A 22015-nucleotide genomic window follows, 5' to 3' on the forward strand; every position below is an offset into this window, starting at 1 on the left:
TATTAAATTTTAGATACTAAATTGTTACCATGATATGGTTCTTGGACTTTTAGTTTTGTTTGTTTTTTTTACTATTGATAAATTCTGTCTTTGTTTCTATTTTAGGATGTTTTCACATCTGATAGTCCGGGTAGGCTCACTTTGACTTGGAACCGAAATTGCAACAATTTCAGCTGGAACGTTCACTTTCACACTGCACTGTATCAAACGATCCAAACTAATTGGATCGCCTGTTCCCCTCCACGCCTGCGGTGGCGCTGCACCAACAACTATTGAAGGAAAGGACATGAAAACCTTAGAAGACCAGCAGAACTTTCTTCTTCACAAAATGTAAACAAAAATGGAGTAGCGTCAAATTTTAGCGGTTGAATGATTTCTCTTTTGTCTTTGGTAAAGACCACAACCCATTTCTCCCTGTAGTAGTAGAGTCTCACGTTTACTTTGGTTGTATTTACCCAGAATCCCTTGCGTTGTAGTCCACTTCCTGCTTTTGGAGCGGTCTCTGGTCCGTTTTGCTTTCACATCTGCATACAAAACGCACCAGATTTTACGTCAACCATACCGAGACCTGGGTTTTTAGGCGAGTTTGCTTTTTTTGGTCCACATCATAGTTTCATTATTCATTCACATTCCCTCAAACGAACCAGACTTTGTAGAGACGTGAACTAGAGTTAGATTAACAGCTGATGTGAATGCACAAGGTGACACTGAGTGCAACTTTCCTTTTAACAAAAATGTAAAAAATAAAATAAAATAAAAAAAAGAGTGGCATAAAATTTTAGATGTAGGATTTTGCCTTTGTCTTCTTTGGCAAAAGAAAGCAAGCCATTTCTCCTGATATCATTTACCCAGAATTCCCTGTGCTGTGATTTGCTCTAAGGTTTTCCAGGTGGTAAAATTATGTTTTTTGTTTCTTATGCATGTCATATTTTCAAGGTTTGATAGATTATTTTTGTCTGTAAGCTTACAGGACTGTATTTTGACTTTTTTTTTCTATTCCTAACACTTAAAGCAACATTTTAAAAAGTCCCAAATTAATTTGACTCATAAATATGGTGGCATGCTTTAAACATCTGATCACTTTTGCTCTGGAGCCTTCAAGTTCATCCCGCAGTCAGTTTTCGATTCTGCTTTTTACTTCACATCCTGCCTGCTGTTGAGGCCAGAAGTCTGGGTTCCTCATTGCTGCCGCTTCCTCTCTCAGCTCAATCTTAATCTGCTGAACCAGAGTCATTTCTGCCAGCAGGAAACGCTCCTCTTACACATGCAGTCTGACAAACGTCTCCTTAAACAGGAAGGACAACAACAAAAACAAGAGTAATGAAAATGTACTAAAATTTAATCATTCATAAAAGCTGGAAAATCATCTGTGACAGGGTAAGAAGAAGCAGTATTAGAGGTGGTTTAGTACAATACGTTTTCAACCTCGACACAAATCAGAGCGCACCCTTACCCCCATCTGTCTATAAAATACTAATTTCCTTAACTTTATTATGCAAAAATGGAAGAATATATTATGGGAAATATGGAAGGCTTGCAGCTTTCAATATAAAACAAAGTCACTTAGGAGAGATGTTATTAATACACATCCTTGTAAGTAGGAGCGAGTAACTTATGGACAATGATGCATCTTCATTGACAATGTTAGTGCAGAATTGTACAAGAAGATCAACATTTTTACATGGATTCCTTTACAAATATATTGTCACAATATGCCAAAGACTGTTGTTACTCATAATAAAATTCTCATTAGTTCCCTTAAATGGATTCAAATCCACAGTTTCCTCTTTTACTTTATTTCCAGAAGAAAAGACACCTCGGAGAAAAATAAAAAAAAAAAGAAGAAAAATATATTTTGTCGTCAGGCTTGACAATACAAGAAGAGGTTGATTTTCTCTGCCAGTAAAAAGCAAAACATTTTTTTCTTTAAAGTATGTGCCTTCCGCTGTTTTGCAAGTGGTGTGGTTTTCTCAGTCAGCCTTTTTCAAAAATGCTCTGGAGAGGACTTGGAATGCTGGCACCATCCACCGGGAAACAGTTCATCATTCTGCAGGTGAGAACAGAAACGCAGCGATAAAATAAAATATGAAACATTCACTTTGAACACTGTCATTCATTCTGTCAGTCCGATTAACTCAGCGGCTGCTTAAATGAACAGGTTTTAAATAATCTGTGTTCAATAATCATTTCTTAAGATCAGATAATCAATTATTGTCAAAATGTAATTTATTTATTTTTTAATTTAGATCATGGGTGTTCAAAGTGTGGGAAGGGGGCCATTGAAGGCCCTCTCATGGATTCTGTGCGGACCTCAGACCTCAAAGCAAACAGGTGATTGATACAGAAGAAAACCACCTAAATATGAGGTACAAAAAAATACATCACCACTCATTAAATTTTCTACATTTGTCTTAGTTTTAGAGTAATTAGAACCATAAACATCAACCTACTTTTACTCAAAGCAAAGCATTCAGGAATGTAAAGCTAATGGCATAATAACAGAACATATTCTTAAAGATTAATAAACTTTAAATTCTAACAAACATTCAACACAAGAGCTGGAAGACACTTTAAATATCCAAATTAAAAACAAAAAGGCAAATAAAATAAATTATAAAGTCTCTGTGAACAAAATTGTCCTTCAAAAAAGCGCTGGTTGAGACCAAAGCCAATTTTTGGTAGACAGAGAAAAATAACAAATCATGCAAACGGAAATTTTTGAATTTGTTTTAATTTATCATGCAATGAATTGATTTATTGCTTATTGCCACATTCACATGAAATAAGTAAAATAAATAAATAAATAAATCAACCTCCCAAAAACAAACAAAAAGAAATTAAATAAAAACAGAAATTTGTGCCCGTCTTACAACTCAATTGTGCAAAACCTTTGATTTAAAATTCGACTTTAGTTTATTACGGAGTAGAAAAAAATACCATAATATCACAAAAAAAGTTTCTTTTAAAATACCCTTAGTGGCCCCCCGAGCACTTTTATATTAATTTTGGCTCCCAAAAAGTTCAATAAAGATTTATTCACAACAAAAAGAAAAACTAGTTGTTTGGTGTATTTTATAGCTAAAGCTCCAGACCTTGTCTATCACTTAAACCTTTTTATTCAGATAAAGTTATAGTTACTTTGCTAAAACGGATTCAGAAATAACATTTCACGTTTGAGAAATTTGCTCCAATTAAATTATTAATTTATGATCAAATGAAATTGGATTTTGTTTTTGGAAAATTAGAATTTCTGTTCGTTAAACCAAATGTGACATCTATATTTGATTAACTTGTTAGTTACATCAGATAAAAACTGGTTTAAAGAAATGATTCAAGTGATTTTAACTCTGTGGTCTGAAATTACGAGTTTCACTCAGAACGTCACAATTAATGACAACTAATGAGTATTTTAGTTATTGATTATCCTGACAATTAATTGGATTAAATATTGGAGCATTTTGCAGATTTTTTGATTTAAACACTGGAGCCTTTTTAATATAATATTAGAAAAATATTGAGATGCCAAAAAACAATTTAATTACATAAAATGCATTAACATAACATTGTTTTATTTTACGCCTGAGGTGACTTAGTTTCCTGTATGACAACGTTGAAGGATTCAGGAATTAAAACCTTTTTAAGTTTATATAGAGAAAGAGGTGTTTAATTTAGTTTTGGTCAGGAAAACCTGTAAAAAAAATTAAAAATTTTACTGCTACTAACGAGTTTGAACTTGCAGTAGCTAAGACTTGCATGTAATGCCTCTTTTGTTAAATAATTCATATGAGAAAAATAAACGTTTGTATAATCCAACATTAAAAAAATACTACAAAAATAGTTACAGTTGCAATGTGTTTGACAGTGCAGGTTAAATAATCAAAATGTTCCCTTCAAAACGAGATCAAGCTCTAAAGGATCAGAGAATCGCAGCTAATTTTATCCATTATACAGAAGTTTTTCTGGTTCCTAAAACGTTCTGTTTTTCAAAGTATAAAGATATTTCCGCTCACAGGAAAAAAAGCTTCGCTTCTTCCCCGTCGGTTTGTTTTAAGTGTTCGGTAACAACCCGGAGCGCAGAAAGCCCGGCAGCCATGCGAACGTCTGGAATAAATTTAGTCCAGACTCCCACTCACCTGGCCTGGAGCAACCGTGGGAGAGCGTTTTTAGAGCAGCGTGCAACTCGACTTCTTTTTTGTCTTCCTTTTTTCCATCGGCGTTTTCCTGTTGATCTGTCGTACCAGATCATAGAAAATCTGCAACACAGAGACGAGAGTGAGCTTAGATTTTTACATACAAACAGGATTTTGGGCAACATGGAATCAATCATTGTCAAATGTTATTATATATGTTTCATACAGCAAAATTAAAGAACTTTTCACACATTTTAAAGGCGAGTTTTCAAATTTTCCAGCACTTCGGAGTTAAAAATGATACAAATTATCAAAAAAAAATAGAGAATTTCAGTAAAATAATATAATATTGTTTGTTACCGTTTTAAATAATGTTTTGTGAGACAAGGTGAAATAAAATATAACACTGCAAAAACACAAAATCTTACCAAGTAATTTTAGTTTAGTTTCTGGAGCCAATATTTTAGTTCACTTGAAATAAAACAAATTAACTTATGAGTAACTATTCGCAAGATAGAGGCTTTTCTAAGGTAAATAATTCCTTAATATTGATAAAGATTTTGTTCCAATGGCAGATAAATTAACTGACAACATGGGAAAATATCTTGTCATGAGTTAAACAACTCATAAGTGAAACAAGCACTTTTTAAAATCAACAGTAAGGGATTATTTACTTAAAACAAATGTATTGGCATTTAGCAAATAGAAATAATTTTGCTAATTCTAACCAACCTAAAACTAGAAACGCTTATCCTGAATTAACTTCAGACGGTCAAAGTTTTTATTAGGTGTATGAAAATATCTGGTGTCAACCGTAAATAACATGTCCAAATTTAGGCTTTTAATAAAACGCTCAATGTTTTTATCAGTCTGAATATCAAACACTTTCAAGAAATCAAGCACTTCCAAACCTTGAAATTGAACCATTTAAGGATTTTAAGCGCGTGGATGAATCCTGCACAAACATTCGTTCACTGAAAACTGAAAAGCATTTCTAAACAAAATGCGTCTTCTATGTCGATTTACCTCGTTAACATTGATCTTTGATTTAGCTGAAGTCTCTAAAAAGGCACAGTTGTTCCACTGCCGGGCCAGGCTCTGGCCCTGCTCCTTCCCGACCACGCGCTCGTCCTCCAGGTCACATTTATTCCCCACCAGGATCATCGGAACCTGATCGATCAGAATAAACGCATAAAGATTAAAGTCATGTAGCAACAGACCAGGATTCTCATGAAAATAAATCAGATTTATGCAACAGCACTGAAGAAAGAAAGTTTCTACTACTGGTGAAATGTGTTAATTTTACCTGAAGAGATTTTATCATAATATAGTGAAATAAATGTAAATACCCTTACAAATAAATTAAATTAATCCCAGTGACATTGAAATGTGGTTCTGTTGAAGTGTTACATTTTAAACATTAATCTTATGATTGATGAATCCTGTTGTATTTGGCAATAAACTGAGAAACTCTCAGTTTTCTATCTTTTTTCATGTAAAGAAAAAAAGACGAGTCACAATATTAACCCTCAAAGGTGAGAACGTGGTGATTGCCAAGTGTCCACAAGTATCTGTACTCATTCTGATATTGATATTATTATTGATATTTCTTGATACAGTGAAGAAAATAAACAATCTCGACTTTAAGGAGTTTTTTTTTTATTCTTTATGGCCTGAGTTTCAAATCTCCGCCTAGATATTTTAATTGTTTGAAGTTCTTTAAATGTCCTCTGAGTAAATATATTGGCCCATTTCTAAATAACAACTGGAACTTTCAATATCTAGTAAGTTACTTTTGCAATTTACCGTCACTTAAAAGTGTCTCATCAGATGAAACCAAAGAAAAACCTGCTTCTTGCTACAGTGGGAGTGAAATTACCGTAATAACCCGATGTTGGCTGGAAATCACAACGTCTCCCCTTTCAGAAAACTTTGGGATTTTTCAGATGGTGCAAAGTGTTGCAGAATTACAGTACCGCGAATTAGGCTGTGTCATCACTGACGCGTTCGGTGCATGAGGGATAAACGTAACTTAATTGGATTTTATCACAATACAACTAAATTTTTAAGATAAATGATAAATGATATGATAAATTCCCACACCTAATTGAACCAAGGCATTTTGGATTTCCAGTGTATTTTCTTTAGAAAATCTTAGATACCCTTTATGGAAATAAAAAACAGCAAGCAGCCGGATTTTCTGTAAACAATTTGGAGTTATGTGCAACAGAAAAATACACAAACAGATGAATCTTTGTGAGTTGACCGCCTCAGTTTTTCCCTGAGAACTCGTTCTTCAACGCTGAACATTCATTCTTACTTCCAGCTTCAACATGGTTCAAGTGGTGTTAAAGAAAAACTGTTGCCTCTTGACTGGGATTGCATAATTTTTCCAGCGCTTACCAAAATTGGGAAGCAAACCGGATCATCCGGGCCTGATTCTGATTGGCTAATAAATAACAACCGTGGTGCTTCTGTTTACTGGGATTGAAGTTCGCTGACAGGTCAGCTGTACTGCCACAGTTTGATGCGTTTTAATAAACAAGCTCAAGTTCTACGTATAACAACAACCAGTGAGACAGGCTCCTCGACCTGCACAGACGGAGAGCAACACACCTACGGGTGACTCATGCAGGTTTTTACTGTCAACATTTGCTTTCCTAAGAAGCGCTTCGCTTCATGTCACGACTGCTGGCAGCTGTCGGTTCTCCCTTCATTTTTATGGGTCATATTTGTTAAAAGAAAACTAAGCGTCATAAAGGGAAATTTTTATAAACATACCTCCAGCTCAAAGGTGAGATTGGATTATTGGTACTTATTTGACTCATTTACACCGTATGTGGAAATGAATCAGCATGAGGTTTACATCCTCCAATAAAAACAAGGGATAAAATGTGTAGGACGACATAATTATAAAATAATACACTTTTAATGTTAAACTGACTTTAAAATGGTAAGACTCTGTAAGGACAGCTAATGACAGCGACTGTTTCATTCCTATAACAATAAACTAGTTTTTAAAGCTGAAGAACAGAAAACTAACGGAGAAAAACACAGATCTGCAATACTTAGAATGTGCCCATCATTATAATCTTGCATGACCTAAAATCTCTTTAGTGTTTTCCTTTAATTTAAACCAGGTAAAACATGTAAATAATACATTGCTATTATATGTATAAATGCTATAAGAGCCAATTAGAGGGTTTATAATTACATTTTAAACAAATAGTTTAGTAAAAAACTGATTTATTTTTTAATAAAGTTCCACTCAGGACTGAACATTGCCGCTTCCTGTTTGGCATTACAATATTTGACATCCACAACCTGCTACATAATAAACTGCGGCTAAAATTAAAACAAATATTGATTTTTGTCACACAGGAAGTGACACTTTATACCTTAAAATTGAGCCATTTATACAGATTAATTGATAAATAAGTCAACTGTTTAATAAAAAAGTGACAATTTAAGATTGTGGATCATATTAATGAGACTGAACTGAGAAGCAGAGATGCTAATCATCCTGTTCTGACTAAATGCAGCTTAGATTCAGCTCAGTGTACATCCTTCCTGAATCAAAAGTTGAAGAAACAAAGACTGAAAGGGGCAGATAGCATCTAGCAACACCTCTGACATTTCCTCTGTCACAAAGCTGCTGCTGCCCACCTCAGCCGCCAGCCTGAGGTGGAGGATGAACCTAAGCAAAGCCTGCTGGGTTCACACTGACGTGCAAAAAGATGCAAGCAGAGCCATTTCTAGAACGACGAAACGGCTCCTACTTTTACTTTAAGGTGACCCATTATGCTTCCTTGAACAAGTTAGGATACGTTTCTGGGCAACACAAAACACGTTCGTACACCATTCTTACATAATCAGATCTCATCTGCTCAGTTCTGCTTATTTTGATGTGACCAATAAAATATGTGACCATATTTTATTGGTCACATATAAAATATGTGTTAATAATAATAATATTCCAGCAGCCATTGTACAGCACATACAGTAGTAAAACCAGCTGACCAAATGTCCTGGAGCTCCTTGGGTTGCTAGCTTACGAGGGTTTGGCTAGGTAACAGCATAACTTTTAACAACTGGGAGGTTTTTGAAAGAACTCATTTTCCAGACACTAAAAAAAACCCTTAACTTATTGTCAAAAAACAGCTCTGTGTTTTTTTAAGTGTTTGATGTGTTTCTAGAAGCAGCAGAAACCCAAATGGAAGTATAAACAAAGTACAAAATGTGAATTTCGCCTTTAATTGTTCTCAGAAAGGGTTCAGATTTCTGATTGTTTGGGTGTCTGTTTTAAAAACGTGTTGCACTCACATCCTCGGTGTCCTTTACTCGCAGGATTTGTTCCCGCAGGTCTTGTAGGTCGTTAAATGTTGACTGTGCTGTAATGGAGTACACCAAAGCAAAGCCTTGCCCGTTCTTCATGTACAGGTCTCTCATCGCTGTGAACTGTTCCTGCAGAGCAACAGCAGACGAGAAACGGCATCAGCGACCTGGAGGGCCTCTCTGAGCCAAACGCAGCAGCAGGCGAGACTCACTGTTCCAGCGGTGTCCAGGATTTCCAGCATACATTGCTGCCCATCTACCTCAACTTGCTGTTATGTCAGAAAAGAAGAATGTAGAGGTAATCACATGAATTCAATAATGTTCAGGAGGCAACAAGAAGTATTTTTTTATACCCCTTACCTTTCTGTAAGAGTCTTCTATAGTAGGGTCATACTTCTCCACAAAAATGCCTTGAACAAACTGGACTGTCTGGAATCAACCAAGTACAAGCCAAAATTAAAATAGGTAACCGAATTGTGGTAAATAATATTTTATACAGTAACCTTTCTTAAAATTTCACATCAGTTTTGTCTCAACTTTGTCTCTTTTTATGACTTGAAATGTAAAAGCCAATTAAATCAAATCACAGCTGGATACACTGTAAAAACACAAAATCCTACCAAATATTTTTGGTTTAGTTTCTAGTGCTAATGCGTTACTACACTACAAATAAAACCAAACTAACTTACAAGTAACTTTTCAGAAAGATATGAGATCTTGTTTTAAATAATTCCTTACTATTGATTAAAAAAAAATAACTAGTTCCACTTATAACAAGACATTTTCTAGTGAAAATCGAGCACTTTAGGAATTATTTACTTAAACAAGCTCCAGAATCCTGCTGAAAAGTTACTTGCAAGTTAATTTTGCTTTATTTAAATGTATTAACATATTTGCACTATAAACTAAACCAAAACTACTTGAAAGATTTTGTGCATTTGTAATGATCTTCCAAGAAATACTTACCAGTGCAGATTTCCCCACACCTCCTGATCCAAGCACGACTAGCTTGTACTCACGCATGGTGGGCGACTTCACTGGACAGCACAAGAGTCTGAAAAGACAGAGACACAGAAATCAGTCAGATAAATTTAGAGATGGAGACATTCTCCGCCTTTCCACAGACAGACGGGGGAAAACGGTTATTCTGTGCTGAAATATGAATAAAAACAGTTTGAGAATATCCCAGAATTGATCACAGATCAGCTATGACTCAAAATATGAGTATTTTAAATAGTTTGGAAAAACAAAGTGTCTGATGAACTTTGAGGACAGTGAACTAATCATAAAATCATGGCATTTCCCTAATATCGTCTTGTTGAATTATTCTTGTTCATTTTTGCAAAAACAAAAAGTCAGAGCTGAAAATAAATGTAAAAACTTAACGTGTTTTTGTATTAAAAATATTTAAAGTTGCTAAGAAATATGACTTGGTAATTTTATGTTATTGTAAGATGTTATTGAGAATACTTAAACGCCAACATTTGAGTCTTAAAAAAGGCAAACACACCAAAAAAAGCAACTCAAATGAATATTTTTTTCATTTCAGTTAAATCCTAAATAAGTAATGTTGGTGAAATTTAAAAGCAAAATATGTTAAAATGGACAATGATGAGTAAGAATACTATAGTAAATATTCTTAAGATCCAAAATTTAAGTATTTATTATAAAGTTTTCTTTTGTTTCTCTAAATCCTACTGTTTTATTTAGTGATGTTTGACTTTTCATGCAGCATTTTATCTGCTGGTTGCGATTAGTTAGCCAAGCAAATGCAGAATTTGAAAGAAATACTCTGATTGGACGGGGGGGACTCTCTGTGATTGGCTGATTGGTGTGGCTCATTTACATAAACTTTACCAAGTTGCAAATCCAGACACAAAGTATGAGATGTAAACATAAACAGCACATGTTGTTCTTTGTTCACAAATATATATGCGCTCACATCAACATTGTCTCTAACCTCTAAAACAATGTTTAGCCTGGCGGGGAGCAAGAAAAGTCTGGCAGCTGCCATGCTTACAATGCACTGCAGCCAAACTAATTTGATCACATTTTATTTAATATCAATCAGTTTCTTAATTAGCTGTTCATAGGTAACTTCTTGCTTAATTTTATGTGGTTACATAGATTTAAAAAAATGCTGAGGAATGTAGATAAATAAATCTTAGATGTTACGTGTCAGTAGGCCGGTTACAATAAGCAATAAATCAATTCATCGCATGAGTAATTAAAATCAACTCAATTTCCATTTGAATAATTTGTTGTTTCTCTTTCTGCAAAAACGGGATGACAAAAGTCTTCATTCTGGTTCATTTGCTGTTTCGTTTGTTTATTTTGGATATTTAAAGTGTCTTCCAGTTCCAGTGTTAAAAGTTTATTAGCATTTAAAGTCTTGAAAACACTTGACAATAGTCTCAAGACAATATTACCGTTAATCGCAGTCAGACACCTTCTGAGACGAGCAAAATGTCTTACCATGACAGACCTATCTGACGTCTTATGAATCAAGTAGCTTTCTGAAACACGAGTAAAAAGTATAATCTTCACAACATGAGATTTAAAATCATGTAAACTGATGACAAAGTTGATTTTTCTGCATACAGTTTTAATTTTAGAACTATATTCTGACTCATTTTATTTCACTTCCTCTTTCCAGTTCAGATCTAATTAAGTTAGCAATTTTAGCTCCTCTTGCAAGCAGAGTTAGGGTTTGTTAAAGTAATACTTGGGTGTGAGTATCAAACAATGTGTCTGGTTGCTGTGAAACATAAATTTTAGTTGATTAAACATAACTTCATACTCATAACAGCCTTGTCTGCGGCGTTTTTACTGGATGAAAATAAATAAGTGACACCACTGTAAATCAGTGTGAAATGTGAAGTATTATAAAAATTTTTGCAGCACCTGCAATCTCACACCGAAGTTCAAGCCCTTGTTAAGTGTTCCAGTTTCACAAATAGCTTCATCTCATTACAATACAGAAGAAAAAGGTCACAGTGAGTAACCTATCATCAGCCTGACACACATTAGAAACACTAACTGGCCTAGAAAAAGGTTTTGGCACAAAGAGAAGCTGCCACCTGCATTTTACGATAAAGACACGAGTGTTTTATGCAAATTAAAAATATAAATCTTTGCAATAGTTTAGTGCTTGTTGAGATTTAACCATACAGTTGTTACTAAGCAATAATACTGAAAAGAATTAAGATGTAATTTAAAATGATCAGTTTCTCTGATTTTACTCCTTATAGGTTTATGTTTGAGCAAAATTAACAGTATTCTTTTAATCTATGAACTACTGACATGTCTCTGAAATTTAAAGCAAAAATTTAGTATTTCTTTGTAGAAAATGAGAAATGGTCCAAATAAGGAAAAAGATGCAGAGCTTTCAGACCTCAAATAATGCAAAGAAAACAAGTTCATATTCATTTAGGAACAACAATATTAATGTTTTAACTCAGGAAAAGTTCAGGAATCAGCATTTGGTGGAATAACCAGGAGGTTTTCAGTCGGGTTCAGTGCAGTGGACTCTTAGTTTTTTTCCACAGCTGTACATATGAATAAACCACACAACTGTAGGCATATTTCCTGGTTAAGCTCTAACAAGGTGCCGACACATATCAAGTAGTAAAAAAGAGAATGACACATAACATGGTCCAGAAAAAGTTTTGAATCAAAACATTTACATAAGCTGAACACATGAAGTCAAATAAAACATCTTGGGACATAATTCTGAATTTAAAACAAACAAATGTACATTTCTAACATCAAATGTCAAAGTGGGGGAGAGATTTACAGTAAAATCTTGTCTAACAACCTCTGAATGTAATAATTATGCTAGGTCAGTAGGATCTTTGTCAAATGCTGCGACAAACAATACAAAACCCACTCTGTCGCAATCGGCCAGCATTAGCAATTCTAACTACGACGTCTGAAGCACCACAGTGAGAGACAGGCACACAGCGGACTTCACAAAGAGCCATTGTGACGACCCTCATCTACTCAAGTATGCCACACAGACAGAAAACAGAGATCAGAGAGCGTACGCATGACAAACGCTCACAAAAACGAGGATGGGGTGCACAGAAAGTTAACAAAAGCACACGGATGATGAGCTCATAGGTGCTCTTAAAGTAAAAGTCACAAACTTGCTTCGAAGTTTTTACATCAGATAAGTACCAGAAATGTTCCCCTAACTAGAAACGAGACATGGCGAGGTAGGCGTATCAGAGCCTGGCGATTTTTTTACCACGCCTGCTCTTAGTTTTCATAATAAGGAGTCTCTATGTTCTTGCCAACAGTAAATGAATAATTTAATTCCAGATTTTGACGAGATAATGTAAAACTGAAAAAAGGCTTTCACAACCACCAGAAAATTCATTTACTCTAATAAAGCTGCTTCGTTTACCTTGTACACAGCTGTAATGATAGAAAGTCCCTCTACATCTGGGGAGGAAGGCCTTATGGATCCTCAGGTTCACTGATGCCAACCAGTCTCCAAGGCGATGAGATGTAGAGAGGAACCAGAGAGCGAGGCCAAACAAATCTGTCCAAATGGCTCCTAAACGTAAACAATAAGACAGAAGTCGGTTACAGAAACAAATAATAACCTGATTACAAACTGGGTAAACCTGAGTGAGCATTACTAAAATGCTGGGATTATTTTATTCCGAGGCCGAGAACATTTACAGTTAAACACTGAAATTAAGATAAGAAATTTCCAGTTTGAGAAGGAACCTGAATCTAGCACTGAATAATTAAACTTTTCCTCGCATCTCTAATCCATTCATGTTTGGTATGTAGGTTGTTGGAAAAATTTATTAAACTATTTGGCTCATATTAAAAATTCTTCTTTGTGTAAATCAAACAGGGTTTTGTTGGACCATTCTTAAAAGCCTTTGCTATTTTATTAGCAACAGAATAAATAAATATATATATATATATAAACAAATGATGGTATGCTTACATCGTTATAGAAAATATTCCAAAAAGAAAGAAACAGCGGATAAAAAAGCTGCTTTTTAAGGAGATAGCTCAGCTGGTAGTGTGATAAATCAAGGGACTGGAGCAAATAAAGTGGTAGGCGTGACCGTAAATAAATATCTATAATAAGAAGAGCTGGGTGATATGGCTTAAAAATAAATATTTTATATGTTTTTCCTACCTAATCCAATTTTAATCAATACATTTTTATCCATTTTTAAAAAGAAATTATAAATGACAAAAATATTTTCAAAAACTAGCTTTTTTTCCACCAATCATACATTCTTGGAGTTGACCTGAATTCAAAGTACAACTAAATACAAGCTGTAAAACATGCCTGCAAATCAAAATGACAAGTCACTGGGCAGACTGGAATCACTCTGAACTACGGAAGCCCGAAGAGTCCATTTGTGAAAGATTTTCAAAAGAATTAAATCTTCATAAACAGCTATTTCAAGCTCATGCTTACCAGTATCAAATGAAAAGATACAAATATATATTTTTCTGTTAGCATGTCATTGCTAAATGTACAGGGAACTAAGTGTAATGATTACTCAATGATTAAAAAAACAATGGTATTACGTTTAGCTTATAATTTGAACAGACAGATAAATAGTTTACATCATAACATGATTTGTTGCACATTTTCTCTTTGATTTAGACCGAGTTAAAAGTATGTTGTAACTTTATATTACAAAACTTCTCAAATTACTAAAGCTGTCTGCCACGTTCAGTATGAAAAAAGGATGATCTGAACCATTAATAACAAAAGGTATTAATTTTCCTCCCACAGTGGCAAGCCAGGGGACAACATCTTCAGCTCAGAGACAGGATCATGTGTCAGCGCCAGAGGAGGGAGGGGGATTTCAGCTCGACTCAAACGATCAAATACACTTCTAGTCTGGATTTAAAACTATTTCTATAAACCTCCTCATTTAGGAGCTCTGTTGAAAACACCAAAAAGTTAGGGCAGCTGTAAAGTTACCAATAAAAATGAACTGGCATCTTGTACCGTAGTTGGTTTCGAAAGGAAGGGAAGGGTGTGGCTATTAGTTTCAAAAGCCTCAACACTGAGACTTTAACACCGTTTAAAAATCCACAGCTCTTACAAACAAAAACAAGCACACTAAACCGTGATTTATCGCAAAGTCTGATACGGAGTAAACAGAAACTAGAAGTAGCTCACCAGAAAAAAGTTTGACAACTTATTTACTAGCATTTCGTTAGCACACTCAGGTAAATGCTAACTAACGGCGTTTATTGGTAGCCTTGTAAATATATTTGAAAATGTAGTTAGCAGCATCCAAGGTGGTAACTAATTTTAACCAAACCTCCTCAAACCACAAAGGCCACAGTTTTATGTTTCCTGGTGTCTGATTCGCAGTTTGGGCTCTCTGTACTTTTTAGCTAAAATGGGGCGCTAACTAGCTAGCCAGTTAGCATTAGTCACTACTCTGAAACTATTAGCTTTTCCCAAAAGTTTAAGCCCCAAGTCATTACTGTTTTTAACGTCGGTATGCGGATAAACCACTAAAAGCTTGAAGACCGCTTGGGTATAATTAAATACGCTTACTTGATACGAAAACATAGTTTGCGTCGAGAACTCGTCAGTTACTCACTAGCTCTCTTGTTAGCCATAGCTAAGCTATATTACCCACAGCACTGCTTCTCTACAACTGAGGATATAAGTCATAAACAAATAAGGACTAGGAAACAAACACAAGCTCACACGATAACTATTAATCCAACAAAGACACACTTTAGATAATTAGCCTTGAAATATTTTTTTTTTCCAGATGTATCAGCTTTTTGAAGAGACTCACCGTGCTCCGCTATGTGAGTGGGTTAAATCAGACTGAATGTACGGAGAGCTCCGGCTGTAGTTGCTGATTGGAGCAGAAGCAGCCAATCAGAGCGATCCAAGTTACGATAGAAAGGAATATCCCTGACTTGAAACTGTCCGGATAAAAGCGTGGAGACCTAACAAACAGGCATTTCACTCAGGAATTTAAAAGCATCAGAAAAATAATGTGGATCAGCATTGTTATTCTGATCCATGTGGAAGTCAACATCTCATTTCTACCGTGAAGCGTTTGACAGCAAACACTGTATTTTGTAAAATAATGTATAATGTTACACATTCTATTGTGTAAAATATATTATAAAATTTCTAACCTTGAGGGCTTTTTTATTGTTTTTTCCTTTGAATTATTCTGTTAAAATTTGGGACATAATTTTGGATAAAGTACATATATAGCTTCAAAATACTTAACATTTTAACATAATAAACAGTAACAATAGAAAACAGAACAAATTTGTTAGCATTTTTTCTTAAATACAACAAAAATCAAATCAAAATCTTTTTAGTGAGAGTTCAGAACCCAAAAATGAAATACATTTTCAAGAGGGAGTCTGAAACTGAAATTTATCAATATTTTTGGATTGATCCATCTTCTAGTAAATGGAAGCAGCTGAAAGTCTCACTTTGTACAATCAATTCAGCAGAGGAGGGTAGAGTACCCAAAAAATTTACTCAGGTAAGAATAGCACTAATAACACATATTTTTACTCAAGTAAACGTAAAAAGTAAGCCTCTAAGAAATTACTCTAGCATACATCATAACATAATTTTTGATGTCACCACACAGACAAAAAACATAATGATATGTGCGAATTTTGGTATTTTAAAGACTGACATAAAAAAATTACTACAAATAACATAATTCCAAAATAACACATTCTAAATACTTTTCTAAATAATTTCATTAAATATAAAACTTGATAAATGAAAACTTCTCACAGTGTGATGAGCTGGAAAACTTCTAGAGGATCTGATACTTTTTATTCCTGTGTTTCTCTTGCTTTGCACTGCTTGGCTCTCTTTTTAGAAACTACATTTCCTGGTTATAGATGCTGACCTCTGACCTCTCCTCTGTAATGCTTGTTTGTGTCACATCATGAGTAGAAATTTCCTTTCCAACTGGTCTCCCTCTGTCCTCTGTTCTCTGACTGAATGGATCAGATGAGTTAGCCTTAAAGTATTTCTTTCTTGTTCCATAGGCTAAATATGGGAGTTGGGTTTATCACTGAGGCCGCTCATACTCTTATGACTGCAGGATATTATTAGCTGCTTTGTAGAGGGAGTGTTGCCATGCTTTCAAAACAAAGTGTTCCTGCCTTTATTTAATCAAGTCGACAAACAAGGATCTTGCAACAGCTCCGGCCATTAACCAGATGTAATGAAAATACCAAGAGCAAAACCGAAAGAACAGAACTGGTTTTGAAATCAGCTTAACCCAATTGAACATGTGAACTGTTTAATACTTTATGAGCACAAAAATAAATTATAACGAAATGCAACAGACCAAACTAAATGGTATGGGAAAATATTGGTAACTTTTTTATGCATGTATATTTTTCTTTTAAATAATTTCCTTGTATTAGTTTATTTTTGTCTAATTCTGTATGTGCTGAGTTTCGTTTGCTCGTATTGTTTACTTTTATTATTATTTTAATTAAAATGGAAGCTGTTATGAACTCAGTTCAGATTAATTTCACTTCCTGCTACAACGTTAGTGAAATTACCGTAATAACCCGATGTTGGCTGGAAAGCGCAACGTCGCCCCTTTCAGAAACCGTTGGAATTTTTCAGATAGTGCAAAGTGACGTGGATTTACGGTACTGCGAATTTGGCTGAGTCGTCGATGCGTTCAGCCTAGAAGGGTTAATTTAGCAAAGAAATAAAACTAAAACAAAAACGTCTTATTTTAATTTTTTTGATCTCACTTCTATTTCACCATTACAAGAATTTCAGCTTGAGCTTGTAAGGGAGCCTTAGTTATTCGAGCAGATGGCTACATAAATGTGGTTTCTGTTGCAACACCTGTTAGTAGGGTGTAAGTATTTATTCAAGAGTTTAGTCAGGAATGTCTGGATGATTTCATTTGGCCCCTCAGTCCACAATTCAATAATGAAGCAAATCCAAGAGGTTTAATTCCATATTTTTACAGACAAATAAAAATATTTTTAAACATTTAAGTAGGTACAAGACAAAATCATGTTTGTTTTATTAATGTTCCTGTTTTAATTTATTACACTACATGCTAAAACCAGGAAGCAATATCTAATCATTGTTGTAAAAAGTAAAAAAAATAAATAGAAAATGAGAAAACGAGGACGATAAAAAGAGTATTAGGGCCATGCTAAAAACAATAAATAAAAGAAAAATGATGAGAATGGCGTTATGATATTACAAGAACAAAGTCACAAAAGAATAAAGTCAAAATAATACGATAATAAAGTCAAAATATTATGAAAATAAAGTAAAAATAATACAAGTATAAAGTCACAAGAGAATAAAATCATAATATGACTATATTCTTGTAATACAACTTTATTCTTGTATTATATTGACTTTATATTTGTGGTATTGACTTTATTCTCGTAACATAACTTTATTCTCATACTATTTTTTTCATTTTTTAGCAACTTTTTTGACTTTATTGTTATAATAAAGTCATAAAGTAAAATTTATTGTTATAATCTCATAATTTTATTCTTGTAATTTCATGTTTTTATTTTTTTCTTAGTATGGCCCCAATACGCCATCATAATAAACTCCCCCAAAATGTTCTGCAAAATGTTTATCTGTCATTTAATACAACAACTGACCGAGAGCGTGATTATATTTTCGATCAATGATAATTTAAAATTCATTTTCTACAAAATTTAGACTACTTAATTAAGATATCGTCTATTACCGAGGAGATAAAAACAGCAAATGTTTTAAGAAATATATCTTTTCACTTTTTATTTTAAAAAAAATGTAAGGGATAACCACTCTTATCTGGTTTCGCTAAATGTTTATCACTTTGTGGATCAGGGGAAAAAACTGAATAAATGTAGTAAATTCAAACTTGTTTGCTCAAATCTTGTTTTTTAAATAATTGCGGCAGTCCGTAGTGAATTAATCCGTAAAAGGAAAATATTCATGATGTTGTTTCTTTGCACAAAGTGAAATGAGAAAACCTCTCCATAGAACAAAAGGGCTTTATTCCACAATATAAATTGTAACATCTTCACCTTTCCTCTCTACCGTATGCGCGGTTACCATCCTGCGGATCTGCATGTCAGCAGCGTGTTTCGTTGTTTTTTTCCTTCGGCGTGCTCTGGTACGTCTCCGCAGCCGTAACCCGTCCACATAACCTTCTTTACATCACATCAACATCATCGCTAAAAACACAACTTGGCAGAGATCAAACCATCAAAGTCAAAAAAAAAAAGAAAAAAAAAAAGAAATTATTGCTCAGATAAATAAAACCTATTCTACAAAACAAAAACAGGAATAATTATATTAAGATGCATGGACTAAACAACGAGGTTTAAAGAAAAACAAAAAGCAATTATAGTTACTTTTACCGGGGTTAATAACTCCTTTTCATTCCCCATAACTCTGTGAAACATGCAAAGAGGCTCCAAAGAAGAAAAAATTTTAATCCTTAGCGCTTTTTACTTGGGGTATCGTGGTGTAAGACTCCGTTGTGCCGATGAAATGCAGACCCATGCAGCACACTTATTTCTTTTTTCCATTTAGACAATCACAAACAATTTATAAGAAAGAAAGAAATATATATATAATATATGTAAAAATACAAAAAAACCCTAGACATTATAGTTCTGGACGACAAGTCAAAGAGGAGATAGCACCATTGTTACAAAAGGGTCAGACAGGTGGGACTGTGTGGGGGAGGGACGGGGACTGGATCAGAGACGCTTCAGGAACGGACCGAGGACCTGCAGACTTCCCAAAAACTTAAAAAAAAAATATTAAAAATTCATTTTCTTCACTTCCTCGTTTGTCGATCGCTCAGCGAACACGCGACGCAAACGTAGTCCTCCTTCTCGGCTGTCTCCGCCGTGACGCCGACGCAGACTTGGTGGAACCACTGGTTGCATCTGCCGTCACACTGGACCCAGTTCACCTGCAGCGGCACCAGAAACCACAGGGAAAAAATCAGTTTTAAGATGAAAAACGGTTTGATCTGTGAGGTTTAACATCTCAGGTTTTGTTGTTTGCAACTCAATCAGTTTGTGGTTTTGTCCTGAGAACATTTTCAGGGCCTTGATGCGACTTTATGAAGGAAGGAGATGCACGCAAGTTAGTTTATGAGTAAAAGAATAAACATCTTTCATATATATTTTAATATTTTGTTTATTCTGATCAAATAAAGTTTGTGCAGCTCCTGCCTTTCATTAAAACAAACAATAATGATGGTTCAAAGGTCATATAATAAGGGTTTGAACACTTTTCCCACAATATAATTCAATAACTTATCGAGCTTTTTCCAAACTTCTTCAGGAACAAAGTTTTGGAAATAAAAACAATACAAACGGACTAAAGAAGACAGCTTCAATTCACTGTTATATCATTCATTACTGTTGTTAATAATGTCTTGTGATTGTATTCTACATTAAACAGTAGGGACCAAACAGAGTTAGGAATAATAAATATTCATTACATTGAAACAATCCAAACAAAATGTGTTAAAGTAAATTATCTTCCTGCTCCAATTAAATGCTTAAAGACAAAATACAAATAAAGTAAAAAAAAAAAAAATCCTCAAATTTCGATAATGCTCCTTAACTTACAAAATATAAGCCAACCTTTATTTCACTTACACAGATCAATAATTCACTGATTATTCCCGATTAGGAATTATCAATATTCATTATAATGAAACAATTCAAACAAATTGTAGTAACATAAATCACCTTTGTGCTCAAATTAAACAAAGACATAAAAAAGATTAGAAAAAGTTACAAAAATATTCAAAGTTTTTTGGCATTTAGCAAATAAAAATAATTTTGATGATTGTATTTCGAAAGTTTAGATGGATTTAACTTCAGACAGAGATAAAAAATACAACTAGTTTTTTTATTAGGTGTATGAAAATGTCTGGTTTTAACTGTAAATAAAGCAATATCCAAGGTTAGGCTTTTAATCAAATGTTAGGTTGCATTTTATTACAAAACTGTGCAGTCTGAATATCAAAAACTTTCAAGGATTTTATACAGAAATCAAGCTCTTTCCAAACCTGGGAAGCACAATTTAAAATCAAGCATTTTCCAGGATTTTAAGCACCTGTATGCACGATTTTAACTGGCTCCCTTCAGTGTAAGTGATCTCTTTAAAGTCTCACCTCGTCTCCTTCGGGCAGCAGACAGCTCTCAGCGGGACACACAGCCATTTCTTCGTCAGAGTCGTCGGACTGGGAGAAGTCGGAGCGCGGGGAAGACGAGGTAGAAGCCGGCCGGCGCTGCAGCTTCTTTTTATTCACCTTCTGCCTTTTGTGGGAGTGTTTTTTATCTTTCCCCCTGCTCTCTGCGTCCGGTAAGCCGTCCCTCTCCAGACGCCTCTTCGCCTTCCTTTCCGAGGCCGTCATGGCGTCCGTCGTGGCGTCCGTCGTGGCATCGCTCCCGTCCTGAAAACAGAATCAGTCCCGATAAAACTCACCGAGAGTAAAACTCTGTTAAACACCTGAAACTGTGAAGGAGGAGAGGCAGATGCACTGCAAAGTCACAAAATATTACCAAGTATTTTCAGTCTATTTTAAAATGCAAATATCTTAGCACACTTGAAATAAGAAAAAACGGACTTACAATTAACTTTTCAGCAAGATATAAGAGCTTGTTGCAAGTCAATAATTCCTTACTGTTAATAAAAAAATATCATTAACAGTAAGATCGACTGGCAGATTATTCCACTCATAAAATTTGAAAAATGTCTTGTTATAAGTGGAATAATTTGTCAGTAGAACTAACATTTTTTAAAATCAATACGACTTAAAACAAGCTGAATTATGTTATTTGAATTAGAAACCAGGTAAAAAATAATTGCAGTGTAAACAATATGGTGGAAAATTACGCAGAATTCATAATTTAAAAATCTAAAATACTTAAGTTTGCTATGATTTTAAAATATCATGGAAATACCATATGATAGATGAATGGATAGAAATAGAAGGCAAAAAGAAAATAACAGAAAGAAAGGGAAATTAACATAATAAATGTCATATGTCGTAATGAATCATTCCCTGGGATTGGCCAGGAATTCATCAGTTTTGATAACAAAACTAATAATCTATTTATTAAAATAACAAACAGTGCTGACAGTAGCTATACTTGGTTTTTTTGCAGAGGTTGATTGTTTTACCTCGTTCAGTGCCGTATTTGTTCCCTGAGAGATGAACTGCATGTGTTTGCTGTGTTCTGACGGCTCCTCCTCGGCCGGCGACGCGGCTCTGTTGGAGTGCTGGCTGTTGGCCCGGTCCAGTAGGATGCGGTACAGGCTTTGGACCTGCGGCAGCGACACCTGCAGCAGGAGCCCCTCCACCATCAGCTCCTCCAGCTCGCAGTTCAGGCCTGGAGAAACAAAGAACAGAGAGGGTCAACTAAATGTCCAGGATTCCTCCTTTAAATCAGCCGATTCAAACTGCAAGCACAAAATCTAGTGAAAGTATTTTTGGTCTGTTTTCTAGTAGAGATGCACCGATCGAATGTTGATATCT

The 22015-nt window shown here is 34.7% G+C and overlaps 2 protein-coding genes and 1 long non-coding RNA gene across 4 annotated transcripts in view; 1 reads left to right on the forward strand and 2 right to left on the reverse strand.

Moving 5' to 3' along the window:
* The first annotated feature begins 78 nt into the window (after nucleotides 1-78).
* LOC107836430 (uncharacterized) lies at nucleotides 79-1829 on the forward strand. The gene is made up of 2 exons (XR_001662327.1): nucleotides 79-736; nucleotides 767-1829. It is a non-coding gene; the product is annotated as an uncharacterized LOC107836430 (long non-coding RNA).
* LOC103139095 (ras-related protein Rap-1A-like) lies at nucleotides 1322-15376 on the reverse strand. The gene is made up of 9 exons (XM_007553577.2): nucleotides 15272-15376; nucleotides 12874-13026; nucleotides 9432-9519; nucleotides 8826-8894; nucleotides 8678-8734; nucleotides 8454-8594; nucleotides 5157-5300; nucleotides 4134-4253; nucleotides 1322-2047 (listed from the first exon to the last, which is right to left on the reverse strand). Exons 3-8 carry the CDS (start codon nucleotides 9486-9488, stop codon nucleotides 4164-4166), a joined length of 558 nt encoding a protein of 185 aa, XP_007553639.1. The 5' UTR covers nucleotides 9489-9519; nucleotides 12874-13026; nucleotides 15272-15376; the 3' UTR covers nucleotides 1322-2047; nucleotides 4134-4163.
* Nucleotides 15377-18479: 3103 nt separating this feature from the next.
* The window catches only part of kdm5bb (lysine demethylase 5Bb), a 28391-nt gene continuing 24855 nt past the window's right edge, over nucleotides 18480-22015 (reverse strand). For both annotated transcript variants that reach the window (XM_007553579.2, XM_007553578.2), the window contains 3 exons: nucleotides 21661-21869; nucleotides 20648-20929; nucleotides 18480-19429 (listed from right to left, as the gene is read on the reverse strand). In XM_007553579.2, coding sequence (XP_007553641.1) covers nucleotides 19292-19429; nucleotides 20648-20929; nucleotides 21661-21869 — 629 coding nt within the window. In that variant the 3' untranslated portion in view covers nucleotides 18480-19291. The remainder of the gene's footprint in view (nucleotides 19430-20647; nucleotides 20930-21660; nucleotides 21870-22015) is intronic.

The sequence above is a fragment of the Poecilia formosa genome, unplaced genomic scaffold (assembly GCF_000485575.1).
Source record: "Poecilia formosa unplaced genomic scaffold, Poecilia_formosa-5.1.2 Scaffold57, whole genome shotgun sequence".
Taxonomy (NCBI): domain Eukaryota; kingdom Metazoa; phylum Chordata; class Actinopteri; order Cyprinodontiformes; family Poeciliidae; genus Poecilia; species Poecilia formosa.